We start from the raw sequence: 22,033 nt of genomic DNA, 5'->3' as shown, positions 1-22,033 counted from the left end.
GTTTGTGACCCAGGCTGGCCTCAAACTCAGGCACCCGACTGCCTCTACCTCCCATGTGACACCACCTCCGGGCCTGTGGTTTCACCATTATGTGGGGTCTGGAGATTTAAACTAGGGCCTTCAGGCTTGGATAGCAAGGTCTTTTACCTGACAAGCAAGAGCAGCAAGTGCCAACTCCTGAGCCTTCTGAGGTTTTCTGTCTAAGTTTTTCATACAGTGGTGTTGGGAGACTGTCATAGTTTCCGTTGCCAACTCAGCACAAACTGGAGTAATCTGGGAAGAGGGAACCTGGACTGAGGAATTGTCTCCAGCAGATTAGCCTGTGAGCATATCTGTGGAGCATTTTCCTGGCTAACAGGGGATGGTCCAGACAACAGGGTGGTCCTGGGTTGTATAAGAAAGCAGGAAGAACAAGCCAGTAAGCAGTACTCCTCCATGGCTCTGTTTGAGTTTCTATCTCCAGGTTCCTGCCCTGGTCTCTCTCCACGAAGGACTGTGATGTGGAAGCCTAATAAACTCTTCTCCCCAAGTTGGTTTTGGTGAAGAGAGGCTAAGGCAAACTAGCACAGAGATGTCCTGTCACATGGGCTATAAGTATTGTATACAAGCTAGCACAGAGATGTTCTGTCTGTCACATGGGGATGTAGGTATTGTATACAAACTAGCACAGAGATGTCCTGTCACATGGGGATGTAGGTATTATATACAAACTAGCACAGAGATGTCCTGTCTGTCACATGGGGATGTAGGTATTATATACAAACTAGCACAGAGATGTTCTGTCTGTCACATGGGGATGTAGGTATTGTATACAAACTAGCACAGAGATGTCCTGTCACATGGGCTGTAGGTATTATATACAAACTAGCACAGAGATGTTCTGTCTGTCACATGGGCTGTAGGTATTGTATACAGTTTGCATACAAACGTGTTTGAAGACAGCGAAACATTTAAGTTTCCAATGACTCCCACCATAATGAATCTGTAAGAGACTGGACATATGTAGTAACATGTGTATCACCTGCCCGGAGATGGACAGGAAACTACACTACATTCACCCTAGGAACGTTTCCCATTGTATGTGCCAGTCCAAAAAAAATGAATACAAAAGAGAAAAGCTCCAGGCTGGGCCCATAGATCACACTAACTACTGGGCCTCTCTATACCACTGAGTTCTTGCTCCAGAAAGATCTACCCTCACCCACCAAAGTCCTTCCCTTCCCTTTGTTGACTTTTATTACTGTGTGTAGTGATGAAACATTGCTACAAGATCACACAGCAGCCCCAGAAATAGCAGAGCACAAGCAGAATCCCTCACATATTCCCAGCAGTAACCTGGGACTATCCCCAGAAGAGATTCCCGCATCTGTTTTAGAGGTGAGAAGATTCCCCTGGTATTGAGCCAGTCCCTCACTTCCATGTGGGCAACCTTCTGGGCATCTCTGCAGAAAGACCATCAAGGGCTACTACACTCACGTGAGAGAGTCACTCAGCTGCCTTGAACTGTTACAGAGTTCCTGGACCAGGATGCTATTCCACTTTAAAGAACGAGGGTGGACACAGCTGGAGAGATGAGTATGCACTGGTCTTGCAGAGGACCCCGGTTTGATTCCCAGACTTACATCAGGCAGCTCACAACCACTTGTAATTCCAGCTTTAGCCTCTCTGTCACCTGTGGCCTCTGGAGCCACCTGCACTCCCAGACACACACACCTTAAAAAAAATAATAAGTGTTTTAAAATAGCAAAGGACAGGGATCAGAGAGGGGCTTGGGTACAAAAAAATCTACTGGAGTAGACAGACCTTTTCTTCTCCCCTCCCCCTGCAGAGTGGGATAGACAGGCCCTGGAGTGTGTGTGGGCAGGAAGGGAAGGCCACTAGCCTCCCCGAGCTCCCCAGCTAGTAGAGGAGCTGGCTGGCAGGTGAGACAATAGCATTGAGCCATGGATACTCCTTTCCCCTCCCTTCCTCCACTTTCCCTCTGCTGCTTAAAGGGGGGGGGGGGAGCGGGGGTGGGAGGGACACGAGGACACACGAGGACAACGACGACTGGGGACTGGGGACAGGAATGGACGGTGTTGTTCCTTTGGTCCCTGCCCTGGCCACGCCCACTCCTTTTAACTCCTGACCCCGCCCTGACATCTCTCTCTTTCTGCTTTTCCTCTCACACGGGGCTTTGGCCTCTCTCTCTCTCTCTCTCCCCCCCCTCTCTTTCTCTCTCTCTCTCTCTCCCTCTCTCTCTCCCTCTCTCTCTCTCTTCCTTTATTTCTTTCTCTCCTTGTTAATAAATTCTTATATAGCTATTTCCTGTGTTTATATGTCTGACCCGCCGCCACCGCTGCAGCCGCCGGGACCGCCGGCGGGGACCCGCCGCGTGTGCTGTGGCCGCTTGCTCGGGTGCCGGACCCTGGAGCACAGCCGCCGCCACAGCCGCCACCGCCGGGACCCGCCGCGTGTATGCCCTCCCGCTGGTGCGGGCGGGGGGGGGGACCCCAGATATTTTATTAATTAACAACAGACGGGACTTCAGAATGTTGAGCTAATGAGTACCTCAGGGGATCATCAAACTTTCCAAGGAAACTTGTTTGTGTTTTGATTTGGTTTAGGCCTGAGCAGACACCAGATCTGAGGGAAGACAAGGAATTCGAAAGGGAACAGACTGGCCAAAGAATTGGCCCCTCCCACTGTCCCGCCTAGGTGAGGCCTGGTGGCTCTTCCACTTAGGCTCCACTTCCCAGCCTTAGGGAAGAGAGGCGGTTCCAGCAGGGGAGGCGGGGTCGAGAGGGGGCGGCGCTGTACAGCCCAGGGAGGAAAAGCGTGGTTGTAGCGGCACCGGCGCCCGCAGACGCACAGAGGCACAGAGGAGTGCTTTGATAAAGTCATGACTTCTCATCGTTTGTTGGCCACCTTTTGCTGGCTTCTGCTGATACTGGTGAGTGACGCCATCACGGGGCTCAGAACTGAGACCCCGGTCCTGGCACCGGGTCTCTGGGCTGCAGGGGTAAGCTACAGCTGGCTGTGGACCAGTCGCCGTCACGGGGCTCTGAACTGAGACCTTCGTCCTGGCGCCGGGCTGCAGAGGAAAGCTACAGCTGGCCGGTGGACAGGTCGTGGCTGTGTGGCCCTCCGGGATCACCCCCGGCACCGCCTAGCAGCACCTTGGAGCGAGCGGTGCGTCACCTACCCCTTAAGCTGTCAGGGGTGCGGGTTAGGGTGGGGAGTCAGGGCTGAAGCAGGAAAATGGCCAAGTGCACAGCCTAGAGAAGTACCGGTATCTCTGAGCACTGGGACAAGCGGGGTAAGCCGCACCGCCCTCTCATTGGAAAGCATCTAAACGCACAAAAAATTTCTTCTGGGGCAGGTGTAGGCTCGCGCATGCGCTCAGTGGCTCAGTCCTCTGTTCCTTGGGTACGGAGGTGTGCTAACTACTCTACTACAAAAATGGCTCTGCCCACTGCCTTTCAGGGGCCTTTCGGATCTCTGTCCCAAGATCGCTCATTGTCATTTTAATAGTGAACAGCAGTTAAATTTTGGTGGGTAGCCTGCTCTACATATCAAGCTCCAGGCCAGCCAGAGCTACACACAGTAAGACTCTGAAAAACAGACAAGAAGCCTAGACAACCCTGTAAATGACCTTTTGGTTACAGTCAACTTAATTTTATGTCAATCCTTTCTCATGAGACTTCTCTTAAGCCTGTTTTGGTGTCACACACCTGTAATCTCAGCACTCAGGAGACAGAGGCAGGAGGACTGTCACAATTTTGAGGTCAGCCTGGTCTCTGTAAGAATATTCCAACTCAGCTGAGGTAACATAGTGATATCCTGTCTTCAAAACTAAAACAGCAAGGTGGTGATGGTGCATGCCTTTAATCCCAGCACTCGGGAGGCCAAGACAGGCATATTTCTATGAGTTCAAGATAAGCCTGGTCAACAGAGTTCCAGGACAGCCGTAGTCAAGGCTGCACAAAGAAACCCTGCCAAGCAGGGAAAGATTTATGTTTTATAAACCCGATAGGATATAGCATTTGTGTGACACATTTAGATCCAACAACAGCAAAAAATAATCCTTACGTTGTTCTAAGATAGGACTTGAGCGCTCAGAGACCATTTGCTTCAATCAGTGCTTTATAAAATCACCCGGGGCTGGAGAAGTACTTCATTGGTTAAGAGCACTTCTTCGCTGGCTGTTTCCGGGTGGCGTCTCCTCTCAGAAGCAGACTTGGCAGGGACTGCCACTCTTTCTGGTCCCTGGAATTTTCTCCACAGGCTGCCAGCAGATGTGCAATAATGATGACTCAGAGCTGACTTCGAAGTTAACTAACAGTAGTTTAAGAATAGCTACATCCAGAGTAGCTTTTAACCTGGCAAACTTCTCTGGCCCTCCAGGTTGGGGCTGCTGAGGCATCTCTGGAGACGTCTTGGCTCTGCATTTTGTAATTTCAGAAATCTCCAGAAGCAATCTAGACAATGTTGTAAAGGAAGTTGTAAAGAAAAAGATGATCAACTCAAATACTGTCACAAAAAGAAGGTACTTCAAAGAAAGATTGAAGATGAACTGGGTGTAGTGTCACATACCTTTAGCCCAACACTGGGGAGACAGAGACAGGCAGATTTCTGTAAGTTTGAGGCCAGCCTAGTCTATATAGGGAGTTCTAGAATAGCCAGAGCCGTGTAGTGAGACCCTGTCTTGTAATAAATAAATAAATAAATAAATAAATAAAATATTGAAGATAACATCTCTTTAAAGAATACAAAAAACAAACTATCCTCAAAGAATATTTATTGAAAATAAAGATTTATTTTTTATTATTTTTCAAGACCAGGTTTCCCAGGGTATCCCTGAATGTCCTGGAACTCTCTCTGTAGACCAGGCTGGCCTGAACTCATAGAGATCTGCTAGCCTCTGTATCCAGAGTGCTGGAATTAAAGGCGTGCACCACCATTGCTCTGCCAAAAATAAAGATATTTTAGCAAATCCACAGTCTGACCTGTAGTCATTGTCCTTCCTAAAAGAAAGCACAGGTGAAGCAGGCAAGCATTCAGTCCTTGCAAGGCAAGGGGAAAATAGTAAGCATTGCCTTCAGGACATTGATGACAAGTTGTCACATTCAACAGATGGTGAGGGTGACACCGAGAAAACTTCTGCCTGACTTAATGACAGAATTCCTGACTGAATAAATGGGCCAAGACTATGGCAGGGTGTGTGTCTAAGGGGGGGGGGTGAATTTATGTTACATGATCCTAATCTCTGAACCAGGAAATCTTGCGGGCAAGGAATTATCTCACTTATTGAGGAAACCTTGCTGAAGGCGGGAGCTCAGAACCAGAGGAAGATAAGACTGTGGGGAGGATGCTAGCCATGAGATGGGAGCAGAGAGCAGTGGGGATGTGAGAGAGGACAGCTCCCACGAATGTGCAGATGGGTCCTAAGGGCTGCTGCTGTGGGGAATTTTCAGGAGTGTGCCATGTGAATGCAAACATGAAGCGGAGGGCCTCGCTTGCTGACTTCTTCGGCACAGAGCTCAAGTGATCTGCATTCTTACTTTGGGTCCCTTACGTTTAGGCTGTAGAGCAAGGCAGGTCACTTAGAGCAGGAAGTGGGGAGGAGAGAGAACATGCTGGGGACATACCAACTGTTTTACGTGGATTATTTAATCTCACCACCCTAAGTAGTAAGGATGTTACCATCTTCATTTTACAGAGGAGAAAAGTGAGCCGTGACAAGGGTGAAAAGCTTTTCCAGTGTGTGTCACCTACTGATTTATAGGCTCTGGACTTGCCTGTGTGATAGCATGTCTCCACAGATAGTGTCCTTCCAACAATCCCCTACCAATGACCACCATATCAAGCCTTTTGCTTTGTTTTTCGAGGCAGGGTTTCTTAGCTTTGGAACCTGTCCTGGAACCAGCTCTTGTAGATCAGGCTAGCCTCAAACTCACAGAGATCCATCTGCCTCTGCCTCCCAAGTTCTGGGATTAATACCACCACCAAGCCTTTTTTTTTTAAGACAAGGTCTCTCTACATAGAGCCCTGACTGTTCTGGAACTCACAGAGACTAGCCTGCGGGCCAGAGTGCTGAGATTAAAGGTGTATGCACCATGCCCAGCCAGCATATACTCTTGACTGCCATCTCTCTCCAGCCCAAGAAAAACATTTAAAACATTTGGGTACTCAGAGAAATAATATGTGAAGGTGAATTAAAAAAAAAAAGTGAGGCAGTAGTGGTGCATGCGTTCAACCCCAGCGCTCCGGAGGCAGAGGCAGGTGGATCTCTGTGAGTTTGAGGCCAGCCTGGTCTACATAGTAAGAACCAGGATAGCCAGGGACACATAGGGGAGAAAAAAAAAACAACAAACAAAAGCCAAGCAGAGCCCTGACTCCTTTAACTCTTTGCAAGTTGTTCCCACTGGCGCCTCCATCTGCAGCTCCAACACAGGAAGCAGCCACAAGAACCTGATATTTGGATGACAGGGTCCTTGTAGGTCCCAAGTTGCTCTAGAACATGCCCTCCTGGCTGCTGGAAGAGAACTGGGGAATACTTCTGTGCAAGCAGCAGAGAGCCACCCAACTTTGCAGTGATCTGTTGTGCAGCCTTCCCCAGACAACTGCAGGCTCCAGCGTTCTACAGCACAGCTTCCCATAGTCCCTGCCCCGTATGCTTTCCACAAGGGGGCTCCTTTTTTGGTATGTCCTTTTCCACCATAATCTGACCATCCTCTGCAGTTACCAATAAATGTAAGCTGTCCCTTATCTTTTTCCAGCTACCGGGAAGTGTTTGTTCAGAACCTCTCTCAAGACAGAATGAGAACCACTTTGACTGCGGCAGTGATGAGTACTTGTCTGGGGGCCTCTGCTGCAAACTCTGTAGTCCAGGTGAGTTCTGCAATGGGACCCAGTGCCGGAGCATAGACATGCATGGCCTTTGAAGCACACCAGAGGCTGTATAGAATGAGGAAGGTATGGACAGGAAGCTCAACTCAGCCACTACCTACTCCCTCAAACTCTAGGAAGTGCCTCCCAACCCAGGTGCACAGACCCCCGAAGGAACCTCTTTGAGTGTTCAAGAGAGTTGGTGCCAGTACTTCTACCAAGGCCTCACTAGTGGAAGGTCACCCACCTACCCAGCTGAGAGGAAAGTTCAGAAAAGGGAGCTGGGAGGGTTAATAGCACCTACCTGTACTTGCGACAGGTGCCAGGAGACCCCCTGCCCTCACTCAGTGGGATCTTGGCAGGACAGCTCACCAACCTGTAGTTCATAAGGTCTTCATGACTCAAGGAGGCCCAAAATTTAGGGCTTGATTTTTAATATTCTTCTCTCTGATCTCTCACTTTCCCATTTCAATGTGGTTTGTTTCAAAAAGGACACAGGGACGGAGGGATGACTCAGCTGTGAGAGCTGTTACTCTAACAGGAACCCAAGTTTGGTTCCCAGTACCTACATCAGGTATTTCCTCTTTGCTCTCTATGGGTACCTGCACATACTTGTACGGTCTCTCTCTCTCTCTCTCTCTCTCTCTCTCTCTCTCTCTCTCTCTCTTTCTCTCTCTCTCACACACACACACACACACACACACACATATACACACACACTAAAAATCTTAAAAACAGCAGCAACCATCAATTGCCATAAATGAAAAATTATTGATGTCCAAATAGATACAAGAACCAAATGCTGGGGGCTGGAGAGATGGCTCAGCGGTTAAGAGCATTGCATGTTCTTCCAAAGGACCCGAGTTCGATTCCCAGCAACCACATGGTGGCACACAACCATCTGTAATGAGGTCTGGTGTCCTCTTCTAGCCTGCAAGAATATATGCAAACAGAATATTGTATACATAATAAATAAATATTTTTTTTTTAAAAAAAGAACCAAATGCCAAGACTCAGTGGGTTGTCCACCAGGCTGTCGCCTGGTCATGTCTGCAGCTGTCCTTTGGGGAACACATGAGAGACCATGCTTGCTGGATTTGATCATTTCCCCCACATTAGTAGTTTATACTTTCCTTTGTAATTCTCAGGAAAGGAAACCCCAGGGCCATCTGCACATTTCTGAATTGGCATCAGAGAGCCTGAACCCAGAGGTACAAAACGGCCCCAGGACAGCCTGCTAGGACTAAGAACTGTCCTTATGCCTTTAGGAAAGGCATAAGAAGTTGAGTGTGGTGGTTCACAGCTATAATGCTGGCACTGAGAAACTGAGGCAATGGGCCTGACGTGAGTTCCAGGTCAGCTGGGATTATTGAATGAGAATGAGACTTTATCTCAAAAAAAAAAAAAAGTAGTAAGAAAGAAAAAAAGGTAAGCATGGTAGCTCATGCCTATAATCCCAGTACTCGGGAGGCTAAGGCAGGAGGATTGCTATGAATTTCTGGCCAACCTGAGCTGTACCATGAAACTCTGACTTAGCACCACCACCAACAAAAAGAGGCCAGAGAAAGAAAGTTCTTGCTAAGTGACATGTTTATGAGGCAGTTAATGGAAGTGACCTGACTTCACCCAGGCCTCAGTTGCTTCTCAGAAACCTGGGACTGCCCACTCAAAGGGGAGGACATGGGACTTGAAGGGCAGGAGTCAGTTACTTGTGGCTTAGAAGCTGAGCCCTGCAGGGAGCCCAAGGAGCCCATTCTACTCACCACTGGTTCTCTCGGTTCCTAGACCCTGAGGTCAGGTATCCATAGGAATGGGTGCAGCTCAGGAAGCCACCAGCCATTACAGATCCTCAAGCAGTTTGTGACAGCCCAGAGATTATTTAGAATTTGTGTTAAAGACTTAAGGCCACCTGGCGCAACATAGGCCTTAGCCCTGTGTGCCTAGAGCAAGACTGACCCCTGTCTGCCCTTATCCACAGGTGAGTTTGCCCAGCAGCCCTGCACGGTCCCTCACACCCGAGGAAAATGTAAGAGGTGTGACTCAGGGATGTTCACAGAAGCTGGTAATGGCCTCGACTCTTGTAGACCTTGCTCCAACTGTGATAAAAGTAAGTATGTGACTGAGCAGAGACTGGACTAGGAATGACAGTCACTGTGAGAACTGGCAATAGAGTCAGAAACACATTTGTCCAGCACTGGGACGGAGTAGCCATGACCGATGGATGCCAGGATGCTGCTGTGGAGTCCCACTAAAATTTGTTTCTTTTAAATTTTGTTTTCTTTTTGTGGGCATGGTTGCACAACATTTAATCCCAGCACACAAGAGGCAGAAGCAGCTGATCTCTGAGTTCAAGGCCAGCCTGTTTACATAGTGAATGCCAGGGCAGCAACTGCTACACAGTGAGACCCTGTCTCAAAACCAAACCCAAGCAAAACTTAGCCCTTATGAATGAAAGGGACTCAGTAAGAATGTCAGAAAAATCACAACCACAAAGATAGCCTTCTGCCATGGTTTAGGTATTTTTCTCCTAATTGTCAATTGAATGCAGAACCTAGTAAAAAAAACATGCAGGTAATGAGAAAAGCCCCCCCCCCCAAGGAGAAGCAACCATGTGTGCAAGTTCCCAAACACATAGAAGAGCTTAAAGAGCAGAGCAGCGGGCATGTGAGTCTGGGAGGCAGCTCAGAGAAGAGGCACACGCCTGCAGGAGTCAACCAAGAGGCTATGGAAATGTATGTAACAAAATTAGTTTTCCAAAAACTTTAAGCAGGCCGGGCATGGTGCCATGTTGCTGCTTGTTTTAATTTTTTTACCCTTTTGGCTTTTTGGACTGCCACCCAGCTCCCAAAAAACCATACATGTTGTCTTATTCTTTCTTATAAATGCCCAGCCTTGGCTTGGCTTGTTTCTAGCCAGCTTCTCTTAAATTATCCCATCAATTTTTGCCTCTAGGCTTTTTCCTTTACTTACTTCTGTATATCTTACTTGCACTTCGTGACTGGCTGGGTGGCCGACCCCTTCTTTTCTTGCTCCTGGATCTCTCTTGCTACTTCTTCCTCCTCCCAGGGTTCTCCTTCTATTTTTTCTTTCTATCTACCATCCCTGCCTGTCTTTTCTCCTGCCTTGCTACTGGCATTCAGCTCTTTATTAGACCATCAGATGTTTTAGGCATGCACAATAATACAGCTTCACAGAGTTAAACAAATGCAGCACAAAGGAATGCAATACGTCTTTGCATCATTAAAACAAGTATTTCTAGCATAAACAAATACAACCCATCTTAAAATAATATTCCACAACAGTGGTATATACTTTTAATCCAAGCATGTTGGAGGCAGATCACTGTGAGCTCAAGGCAAGCTTGGCCTGTATAGTGAGTTTAAAGACAGCCAGAGCTACACGGTGAAACAAACAAACTTGAAGTAATTGCTGGGGCAGTGGATGCAGCTCAGTGAGTGAGTGCTTGCCTGCAAAAGACCTGGGTTTGTTCCTGGCATTATGGAAAAAAATTCTGTTTTGTGTGTACATGCAGGTGTGTATGTATACACACTCCTGTGATACTGAATCATGTTAAACTAAATGACAAATCCCACAATATCTCATGCCTCAGCACTGTCATAGGCATCTCCAAAGCATAAAGATGGAAGCAGGCGGAGTATGGCGGCACACATCTCTGCTCCCTGACTCAGGAGGCAGAGATAGATAGATAGACAGATAGATAGACAGACAGACAGACAGACAGACAGACAGACAGATAGATAATAGATAGATGGATAGATGCATAGATAGATAGATGGATAGATAGATATATAGATGAATGGATGGATAGATAGATGATAAATAGATGGATAGATACATAGATAGATGATAGATAGATGGATAGATGGATGGATGGATAGATAGATAGATGATAAATAGATGGATAGATAGATGATAGGATGCATAGATAGATGATAGATGCATAGATAGATAGATAGATAGATAGATAGATAGATAGATAGATCACTTTGGTGTGTGGCCAGCCTGACCTAGGTTGTGAGCTCTAGGCCAGCCAGGATTACATAGAGAAATATTATCTCAAACAAACAGACAGTCAGACAGAACCACATTCCACAGTCACAGATCCCCTGATGCTGTAAGACACCTCCAGAGAGCAGGGCTGAGAGTCCCCCCCCCCTGCCTGCACCCGCTGCTGTACTCTGAGAATGAACACAGCCTAGCTTCAGAGCACCGTGAGAGGTGATACTTACAGGTCGGATGCGTGTGGTGCACTCAGCTGTAGACATAGGTTTAGATGGAACACCCCAGTGGGAAAGTCACCCTCTTTCCTAAGTCATCGAGTCAGTCTCAATTAAGAGGTGCACATCCAGAGCCCAAGGACCCGCCAGGGGTCTTGATACAGGGTCACTAGGAGCTCTTCAGCAAAAAATGAGGTAACTAAATAAGGCAATGCCAGAGATGTCAGATGGAGATGGTGGCCTCGGGGAGGGAGAGCCTCATGGGGCAGCATGGACCATCTGCGATGGAGGCCTCACCTCAGGCTAGTTTGATGTTATTGTATGGGATTCTGAACAATGAATCTCCCAGGCCATCATCTGCCTCAGCTGGTAGCCACCCTGGAGGTCTGAGGGTGAAGATGTTCATAGCAGTGTGTTTTAGTGTTCAGTACATCTGTGGTGGCTGGTAAGGCTCGTGCTGGGACACACTGTTCCTCTCAGGTGATGGTGGGGTCTATGTGCATATTTGAGGATGCTCACCTTGACCAGACCCTACTCTTCCTTGGATTGCAGACGAGGAAATGGTGGCCGATTGCTCTGCCACCAGTGACCGGAAATGCCAGTGTCGAATTGGTCATTTTTATGCTGACCCTCAATCCCCCGAATTCTGCCTTCCATGTAGCAAGTAAGAACACTGTGGCGTCGGTTGGTGGTGGCTTTATACATTGTTTGAGTGACCTCTAGTGTCCAGAAAAGGGGCAGTCTGTGTCATTCCTTGTCAGGGGAAGTGGGAACTCTGTGGCCTGAGGGGATTGCTAGACATATCCAAGGCTAATGTCCCTTGACAGAAAGTAGATATCACCTGCCAAGGGACTCAGTTTTCCTGAATGATATCTATGAGCAGGGTTCTTAAGTGTATCAGGATTTGGGAGGGGTGGGGAAAGCCTCATTCATTCCCAGGAAGATATAGGTCTGGGTTAAACTGTGTGGGATCAGATGGAGTTGTTGCGTCTTCAAACCACTAGGGGGAGCCAGCACAAGCAGCAGGCTGGGGAGTGTTGTCGCACTGGGGAATCTGAAATCAGTCCCTGATGACAACAGGGCAGGCCTGTCCTTTTTCTCCCTCCAAGACCACCAAAGAGACTATGGAAATCAATAGAAGAGGGAAATGTAGTAAATTTTGTGTCATATTTAGTGAAAATCACACAATAGTGTCTAAGATGCAGTAGGGCTGGTCACAGCTGTGTGGTCAGAGCCCTGTTTCAGATCTTGGACCATGATGATGCCTATGTGGTTTGGAGCAGGCATGAAGCCTTTCTGGGCATTCTTTGCTGCTGGTTGGCAGGAAGAACTGAGGGTGTCTTTTTGCAGGTGTCCCCAGGGAGTTCCTGTGCGCCAGGAATGCAACTCCATAGCAAACACAGTGTGCAGTTCGGCTGAGACAAGTAAGACAGATTTACACTTAATCACCATGACTATTTTCTTAGTGAATAACAATTCACACAGCACAGCATTAACTGTTTCAAAGCAGACATCAAAATAACAATGAGTACCAGCCCTCCATCTATTGCGAAACACACGTCCCCTAAAAGGAATCTCTGTCTCGGGCAGACCCTGAATCTCCCAGGCCAATCTGCCTTGGTGGCCTAGCCAGTCTAGACTGCTCAAAGAGGTAGCATCACCATGTATAGCTTCTGTGCCTGGGTCCCTGACCATCATGTTTTCTTGTAAAATATTTTATGTATATGGGTGGTTTTGCTCCAAGTATGTCTGTGCTCCTTATGTGTACAAGAGGTGACAGATTCCCTGGAACTGGAGTTACAGATGGTTGAGAACCACCATATGCGTGCTGGGAACTGATCCTGGGTCCTCTGCAAGAGCAGCCAATGCTCTTAACGACTGAACCATCTCTCCAGCCACCTGAGCAGCATGTTTTAAGGCTGATCTAGGTTGAAGCTGTCAGGGCCTCATTCCTTTCCATGCCTGAATCATCATGTACAACTCACATTGTCTTCATTCATGTGTTAGTGGAATTGTTAATAACTCTTTACAGTCATTAGACCCTTGAGCCAAACATCCAGTAGGGAAAAGGCAGCCTCTTCCACAAATAATGCTGACCAATACATGTGCGGAAGAATGAAGTTGAACCCAATTTAACAATATATGCAAAAATTAGAACTTGACTGAAGCTCAGTGGTAAAGCATTTTCCTAGCATGCATGAAGCCCTAAATTCGACCCCCAGGACTCAAAAAAAAAACAACAACAACAACAACAACAGTAAAATCCAACTGGGATACACTGGCCCTGGCCTATAGTTCCAACACTGTATACCTGTGAGTGTCAACAACCCAAGGGTGGGAAGGAACCCAGGGTCTGCGGGTAGATAAATGAACTAACAAATACAGTCTGTGTAATGAATGGAATAGCATTCACTCTTGAAAAGCACAGATGCTCTGACACAGCCGTATAATAAGCCTTGGAGACAGTGTGCTAAGTGAAATAAGCCTGGCTCTCGGGGCAAGTGTGGTTGTACTCCCAGGCAGTCCTGGAGCAACAAGATGACAGACATGAAATAGAGGACACGGAGAACCACAGTCGGGGGCAAGGCTGGACAGTTAGTGTCCACTGGGGAAAGAGGTCAGTGAGGGAAGATGAGAAAGTTCTAGAGACTGGTGTGGAGATAGCCACACAGTCATGTAAAGACACCTTGGATTAATCAGCTATGTTCTGAAAGTTTTGTGTGATGTGTGTTTTACCAAACTGTAGAATAAGTCAACAAACCCTTGGGAATAAGAATGTCTCCTTCCTGTTGGAACACAAGGTCAGTCCCTTCTGCTCTTGGGAGTGACAAGCAGCATGGTGGCCTCCCTTCCCGCCTCTGTGAGTCTGCTTTGCGTCACTGTGATAAAATGCTGACCTAAAGCAACTTAGTGAGGAAAGGACTCATTTTATTTGCTTAAAACTTACAATTCACTATGAAAGGACGTGGGCGGGAACTGAAGCAGAGGCCATGAAGAAATGTTTCACAGCTTGCTCCTCATGGCTTTCTCCTCGTGGCTTGTTCCTCAAGGCTTGCTCCCCGTGGCTTGCTCCTCGTGTCTTATTCCTTATGGCTTGCTCCTCGTGGCTTGTTCCTCGAGGCTTGCTCCTTGTGGCTTATTCCTCGTGGCTTGCTCCTTGTGGCTTATTCCTCGTGGCTTGCTCCTTGTGGCTTATTCCTTGTGGCTTGCTCCTCGTGGCTTGCTCCTCATGGCTTGCTCCTCATGGCTTGTTCCTCGAAGCTTGTTCCTTGCGGCTTGCTCCTTGTGGCTTGTTCCTCATGGCTTGCCCCTTGAGGCTTGTTCCTCATGGCTTGCTCCTCGTGGCTTGCTCAGTTTGCTTTCTTAGACTGCTCAGGAGTGGTACTACCCAGGGTGAGCCTCCTCTTTTGATTAGCAATCAAGAAAGTGCCCCACAGACTTGACTATAGGCAATCTGATATAGGCATTTTCTCAACCAACATTCCCTCTCCCTGGGTCACCCTAACTTACGTCAAGTTGACAAAAAGATGACCCAGTTCCCCCTGTGTTTGACCTGTTCATCAGGCCCCTCCCATCCAGGAAGAAGACTGTTGGCTTCTCCATTTGTTCTTTATCATAGACTTCCAAAAAAAAAAAAAGTCTGCTCTTGTAGAAAAAAATTTCTTGTTTGTTTTTTCACTTTTAGATCAAAGAAATCAGCTTCTTCCAACCTTGGCTGTTCTTGCTGTTTTCTGCTATTGCCTGCGCAGGTGACATCTGTGAGCAGCAACCTGGTGGAGTCTCTTCTTAGGAGTAAGTGACGGGTTAACTGAAGGCAAATCCTGTGTGTCTGGGTCTAAAAGAAGCTCAGGACAAATGGCTAACCATGGTGCCTCTGAGCATACCAAAGAGCATGCTGGCCTCCAGGCCCACTCAGTTCCTGCGGCTCTTCTCAGCCCGCTCCCTACTCTAAACTTCCTCAGCTCATGAGCTCTCCCTTCCCAGCTTCTCATTTCTATAGAACCCTGTCATTCAGCCGTGTGCCTTCTTGGTTATCCTTCTGTTGGCATTCTCTTGCCCCCTCTTTCTTGGTCCTTTCTTCTCCTTCTCTCTTTCTCCCTCCTCCCCGCCCCTTCTTCTCATGGCCCAGTTCAGTCTGCTGGCCATGTTTAGTCTTCTGCTTTCTCTCTTTGCTCTGGACTCTTCCAGATGCCTCTAGCTGTACTCTCCCTCCTGCCTACACAAAACCAACCACCACTGTAATTGGAGTAGACATGTCCTCACTGTCAGCACATCTGTGCCTGAAACCCGGGAGGAGCACATATGAGCCCTTCCAACGGGCTTGGCTTTTCCTAACTGAACCAAGCTGCTGACTTGATTTCCCTAAGGTATGTAGCTATGGATCCTTTGTTTCTGCTGGCCTCTGCCTCCCCCGATGGTTGACCTCAATTCTAGAGTTCACCTCTTCAGCTGCCTCTTCCTTACCCTTACTCTATTTGTCTCTCCTTGCCTACTCAGTGGGTTTCTTCTCAGTCTCTGGCTCCTGGGGCCTGCTGTGCCCTCTTGGGTACCCACCACATGGACATCTCAGTGCTGAGAGAGTTGCCCTTCTTCCTCTGTTGAAACCCTGCCTTTTCCCAAAAGCCTCTCCGGTTTGCCTCTTCAGCTGTTTTCTTCCCTAACTGCCCCACCCGCTCATCTCTCCTCCTCTACTAGCTAAGTGTCTCCTGGAGCTGCCTACTTTGTCTGCTATTACTGTAGAAGTCACACCTGTGTGCCAGGAAGCTTCCTCTCACCCTCCAGGGGCCCCCATCACATGGAAAGGGATGCCTTTCCTCTATGGTTTAGGACATGTCTCTCTGACAGGTCTCTCAGTCCCCTTGGGGATGCCCTGGATTGAAATTCTTGTCACCAGGACACTTACCCTTCTCTCTTCTGCCCTGGTCCCTTCTATCTCTCAGCTCCTCCTGCGAGTCCTGCAGCTTCCGTATGCCCCCTCAGCCTCTAGGATATTGGAATCCTCCTTCAGCTGGAGTTTCTGTTTATACCCTTTCCTGGCCGCCCCTTCAGAACTGCCTGCTCTGCCTCCTCTTTACGTCCTCCTGGGCCTCTATTCCAATAATGGAATCTTCCTTGCATGGAGTTCCTCCTCCTTGGGACCCTGTCTCTGTGTCTCAGCTCCCTCTTAGAACCTTCCCTCTGGTGGAGTTCATCTCCAACCCTTTCTCCTTGGACTCAGAAATTTCACTGAAGCCCCGTTGTCTTAGTGCAAATGTCCTGGCCTCAGTACAGGCCAACGGCCCAGACGGCACACCAGACTTCTAAATTCCCTCAGTACGTGCAGTAGGATCAAAAACCCACTGCCATTGTTCTTGAGTTCTCAGTATTCCTCATTGTCCGCTATGTTCAGCTAGTCCGGATTTGTCCCATGCTTTTTCAGACCCAGGCCAGCTGGCCTTGGGGAGTTCCCGATAGAACATCCCCATTGTCTCAGTGTGTGGGTGCACCCCTCGCGGTCCTGAGTTCCTTGCTCGTACTGGCTTTGGGGGAGCCTAGGCAGTTTGGATGCTCACCTTACTAGACCTGGATAGAGGTGGGCGGTCCTTGGACTTCCCACAGGTCAGGGAACCCTGATTGCTTTTCGAGCAGATGAGGGAGGGGGACTTGATTGGGGGAGGGGGAGGGAAATGGGAGGCGGTGGCAGGGAGGAGGCAGAAATCCTTAATAAATAAATAAATTTAAAAAAAATAATAAAATAACATTTAGAAAAATAAATAAATAAATAAATTCCCTCAGGTGCTAACCACGCCTGCCACGGCACAAACAACCCCCAGCTCTCTTAAACCTCAGCTTCTTCTACTCTACACTTCCCAGACTCTTCTTTCTCAAAGCTTTTTCTACTTTTCACCTTTGAAAATCTTTTCTGTATGGTTTCTTTGCTCTCTGCTCTCAAAGAAAATCTCTTAAGACCATTGTGTAAATTCTATCTCAGAATTTGTAAATTCATTAGGTATGGTTAAAAAATTTGCAAAATCTGTATTAAAAAGTTCACTTAACAAAAGGCTGATAGTTCAAAAATCTATGTATAGGTAATCTTAATTTGCTACACATTAATCACATATAATATATGTGATTTAATTCTCGTTCAGAAACTAGATCTGCTGTAGTATACTGTATCTGAACATGTAACTTGAATTCAATTCTTGTTTAGGAAAACAGCAACTATGGCAGAGTAGTGGTGGCACACGCTTTTAATCCCAGCACTTGGGAGGTGGAGGCAAGCAGATCTCTGTGAGTTCGAGACCAGCCTGGTCTACATAGCCAGGGCTATACAGAGAAACCCTGTCTTGAAAAAAGAAATCAGCAGTGTGGCTTGCCTCCACCTTTGGCTGATGACCTCTTAGAAATGGAAGCAATAATGGCTGGCAGCTATCTTTGCTGAAGCTAAAGAGTACATGCAATGATTAAGGTAACCGTGTGGTATAAACCAACTAAGGCAACAATCAAAGAACTTCTGAGTTCCACTGAGCCCTCTGCTTACCACGTATCTGTTTCTTAGACTAAGGAGGTAACAGCAGGTCTCCAAGTTATTTTGGATTAGGATAGATTTTGCCTAATGATAAATTCCTCAGTCTATAGAGGTATATTCAGGTTAACAGAAACCGACTTAAAGATGTCTAACTACTTATGTCTTTGCTAACTGCTCAACACCAGGTTCCTTGAAAACTTTAAATAACAACATATGCTTGGTGAATAAGGAATATTTGATAAATAAGGTTTATAAATTTCTAAATTATAATGGTCTATTCAGATTAACAAAAGCTGACTTAGAGAGTTATGTCTAATTACCTGTGTATTTTCTGACTGTATTCCACTCTAGTCTTAGAGAAATTTTTAAATAGAGAATAACATATGTTTGATTTAAAAAAAAAAGGTTTTAAATTCCTAAGGTCTATTCAGGCTACCAGAAACTGACTTGAAGATATATATCTAAGCCGGGCGATGGTGGCGCACGCCTTTAATCCCAGCACTCGGGAGGCAGAGGCAGGCAGATCTCTGTGAGTTCGAGACCAGCCTGGTCTACAGAGCTAGTTCCAGGACAGGCTCCAAAAGCCACAGAGAAACCCTGTCTCGAAAAACCAAAAAAAAAAAAAAAAAAAAAAGATATATATCTAGCCTCTTTGTCTTTGTGACTGTATTTATGGCTTCAACTTTTATTTGGATGCTAAAGGATCTTCAATTCAAATTTTTAAGGCCCTGACTTAACAGGGATAAAATTGTAAGATCCTAGTCTTGTATAAGATACTAATTTATAAATTGTTAAAAATTATTAAGGCATGTAAACTAATGCTCAGTCACCAGCGATCAAATTACTTAATGTGCTCAGAACTATGCTCATAAGTACATGTGTAATTAATTCATAGGGACAAGCTTTATTTAGCCTCCTGTGTATGTTTTTCAGGCTAAGCCTAAAGCAAGTAACTAAAAACAAAGTTTGGTTAAAGACAGGTATACTTAATAGATGGTCCTCAAACTCCTCAGAGTCTGCTGAATGTGGCATTTAAAGAGCTTAACAAAAAAGCTCCCTGTGATAGACAGAAATGCCAGCTATTAGTATTGACCCTAAGGTCTCCAAAGAAGAAGATGGGGCACAGATGACGACACTTGGGTTGTGGTGACACTAACCCCTGGGCAAAGAACTGGCCCATGCCTCTCACACCATCAGGGCCCTGCCCAAACTGTGGCCACTGTTAGATTAGCAGCTCTTCTGTGTCTCCCCAAGATACATCAGTTTTCCCAAGTTCCTCCTCCACTGGAAAATCTCTCAGACATTCTAGGTGTAGCAGTTGAAGAATTAATGCTGTCCTGTGTGCCACAGGGGAACCTAGGGTAACTCTCCAGCTAGTGGGTGAGTCTCTGTCATTTTAACTGCTACAGAAGCCTTTTGGGTTATACTTCATGCTCTAATGTATCCTTCTCAGCCCTCTGATGATGTTGATGGCTAATTTTAGCTTTATCAGTTTGACAGCAGCAAGCACCCAGCTCCTCCCACAAAGCTGCAATTGCCTGGTCAGTCTATTTCATATATAAAAAAACAAACTTACAGAGAATTTACCTTGCTGGCTGACTTCCCTATAAAAGAAATAAACTCATGAAACAGGTTTCAATGTAACTATTTTTACTATTCCTTTATTTAAAGGAACTTGTTTTACAATGACTACTCTCACTAATCACTGGTGTCTCATGGTAAATTATGGATGGAAAGAGAAAATCTTTGATGTTTATGTAATTTAAGGTATGTAAATGCAAATTGTAAAGGTCTGAGGATATAAAAGCTCAAGTAAGTTATGAGGGTCTAAGAAAGTGATCTAAGACATACAAATGCAAGATATAAAGGTCCGAGGGGGTGATTTAAGGTGAGTGAGGAATTAGAAATGTTTCAGATTTATTTTCTTCTTCCTAAGCTATTGTTGTAAAAATAGACTTCAAAATTTCAGCTATTTAACATTACTAAGTGAAGTTCTGATAAACTATTAATCTAGCGCTGGTAAAGCATTGACTACTAGAATCATGGTTACAAGATTTAAAGGCAGGGGTCTGTGAATTTTCCACAGTGTAAATTTCAGTATAGTTTATAAACAGTAGTAATGATAATATATGTAAAACTTTTATCTCTTTTTGTAAACTTGAAAAATTCATGTCAGCTTCAGGGAGTCCTGACTTGACTCTGCCTGTCATTGGTCAAACAGGTTCCAGACAGATACTCCTGTCAACCAACAGGCTAAGCTTCCCACCTTCTTCTGCCTGTTCTGGAGAGTGGGTTCTCTCTCTCTCTCTCTCTCTCTCTCTCTCTCTCTCTCTCTCTCTCTCTCTCTCTCTCTCTCTCTCTCTCTCTCTCTCCCCTCCTTCTCCCCCTAGTCTTGTGACTAGGGTCACAGACCTGGATGTTTCAAGTGTACACCCAAGGTAAATATTTTCCCCTAGTTCCTTAACTTTAACTTCTGACACTAGCCTGTATCTATCCAAATAGATTCCAAAGAAGACTGCAAAATGCTCCTAATCAAAACCGGCTAACCCTGGACTGATATAAACTAGATGCTTCTAACAGACCTTCCGACCAGCCTGAGCACCTGACTCGAACCAGCACTTCCAGACTACTCCAAAGCGGACTACTTCCTAGCCCCAGGCGGCAGGAGTGAAACAGATCTTTGCCAGCCTGCACTCCTTTCCCTGGCCTTTGACCAGCATTCCAGCCTTCCTGAGCCCCGACGACAACACCCTAATTTCCACTAACACGTAGTTACAGAGAGATTACATCACCCCTTATCATTAACAAAAAAGCTGGGATGTTGGATCTAAAAGGAACTCAGGACAAATGGCTAACCATGGTGCTTATGAACATACCAAAGAGCATGCTGGCCTTCAGGCTCACTCAGTACCTCACTTCTCAACTCTTCTCACCCCATTCCCTACCCTAAACTTCAACTCAGGAACTTTCCTTCCTCCAGTGTCTCATTCCTCCATAACCCTGCCATTTTGGCCATGTGCCTTCTTTTTTATTATTATTTATTTTATTGTTATGTATATAGTGTTCTGCCCACAGGCCAGAAGAGGGCACCAGATCTCATTACAAATGATTGTGAGCCACCATGTGGTTGCTGGGAATTGAACTCAGGACTTCTGGAAGAACAGCTGGTTCTCTTAACCACTGAGCCATCTCTCCAGCCCGGCCATGTGCCTTCTTGATCCTCTCTCTCTTGGTGCTATCTTAGCCCCCATTTTCTTGCTCCCCTTCTCGTTATGGTCTGGTTCAGTCCACTGGTCATTAGTCTACTTTCCCTCCCTGCTCTGGACTCTTCCCATGCCTGTCTGCACTGTCCCTCGTATCTATAATAAAGAACTTCCTCTCAACCATACCTTGGAGCAGTCATGTCTTTACTTTCTAGACTGGGAAACTTGGTGTCCTGTTAACCACTTGGTGTCCTGTAATATAAGGAAAATGCCTTATATTACATAGTGTTGGTCTCAGGACCTTGCCATCTACAGCAGCAGCAGGGCAAGATGCTGGCTTCCTCTGTGGTCCACCAATCCAGATTGTCCATGAGTTGGTTGGTATCTATTTCTTGAGGGGCTGCTAGGTTGATGAATAAAACATTTCTCCCTTTGTGTCTAAATAAAAAGAAAAATAACTCTATCATAGTAAAATATGTACAATAAGAACAATTATCGAGTAAAGATTGCATTTACAATATCCAGTCATAATTGGCAGATTTAAAGAAAATATTCTGTTATTTATCCTATCTTGGTGAGTCCAAAGCTTTTTACCTAATTAACTTTCTGTCATGACTAAGGAAAAATACAACTATAACTACTTGATCTTCCAACTCCATCAAAGAATCCAGAAAGATATAATATTACCTGAGTGAACAAGAAGTGCAGTGCAAACCACTATAGACAGAAGTTTCTGTCCTGCCCAGTCCCACAGCCATTCAAAACATAAAACATACAGAGGCTTATATTAGTTATAAACTGGTTGGCGTATTAGCTCAGGCTTATTACTAACTAGCTCTTACAACTTAAATTAATCCATAATTAATATCTGTGTTCAGCCATGTTGCTTGATGCCTTACTTAGTGAGGCATTCTCATCTTGCTTCCTCTGTATCTGACTGATGACTATAGATTGAGTCTTTCTTCATCCCAGAATTCTCCTAGACTGATCACACTGCCTATACTTCCTGCCTGGCTACTGGCCAATAAGCATTTTATTAAACCAATACAAGTGACAAATCTATACAGGGTACAAAAGCATTATCCCACAGAACTTCCCCCTTTTTTTCTTTTCAAAACAAGAGCTCTGAATCTTGAAGCATGGTTAATAAAATCTCAGAGTGAGAAATTGGGGTTCAACCTGAAGATCTGGAAAGCAAAGCAGCCAGCCACTGG

General features: G+C 46.1%; 1 protein-coding gene across 1 annotated transcript; it reads left to right on the top strand.

The window, feature by feature from the left end:
- The first annotated feature begins 2,843 nt into the window (after positions 1 to 2,843).
- LOC142851043 (tumor necrosis factor receptor superfamily member 23-like) lies at positions 2,844 to 20,986 on the top strand. Its single transcript, XM_075974934.1, has 7 exons — positions 2,844 to 2,932; positions 6,762 to 6,873; positions 8,849 to 8,977; positions 11,661 to 11,772; positions 12,459 to 12,532; positions 14,794 to 14,900; positions 20,119 to 20,986. Exons 1-6 carry the CDS (start codon positions 2,882 to 2,884, stop codon positions 14,859 to 14,861), a joined length of 546 nt encoding a protein of 181 aa, XP_075831049.1. The 5' UTR covers positions 2,844 to 2,881; the 3' UTR covers positions 14,862 to 14,900; positions 20,119 to 20,986.
- Positions 20,987 to 22,033: the final 1,047 nt, after the last annotated feature.

The sequence above is a fragment of the Microtus pennsylvanicus genome, chromosome 5, assembly GCF_037038515.1.
Source record: "Microtus pennsylvanicus isolate mMicPen1 chromosome 5, mMicPen1.hap1, whole genome shotgun sequence".
NCBI lineage: Eukaryota > Metazoa > Chordata > Mammalia > Rodentia > Cricetidae > Microtus > Microtus pennsylvanicus.
This window is presented reverse-complemented; position numbering and strand designations above follow the sequence as displayed.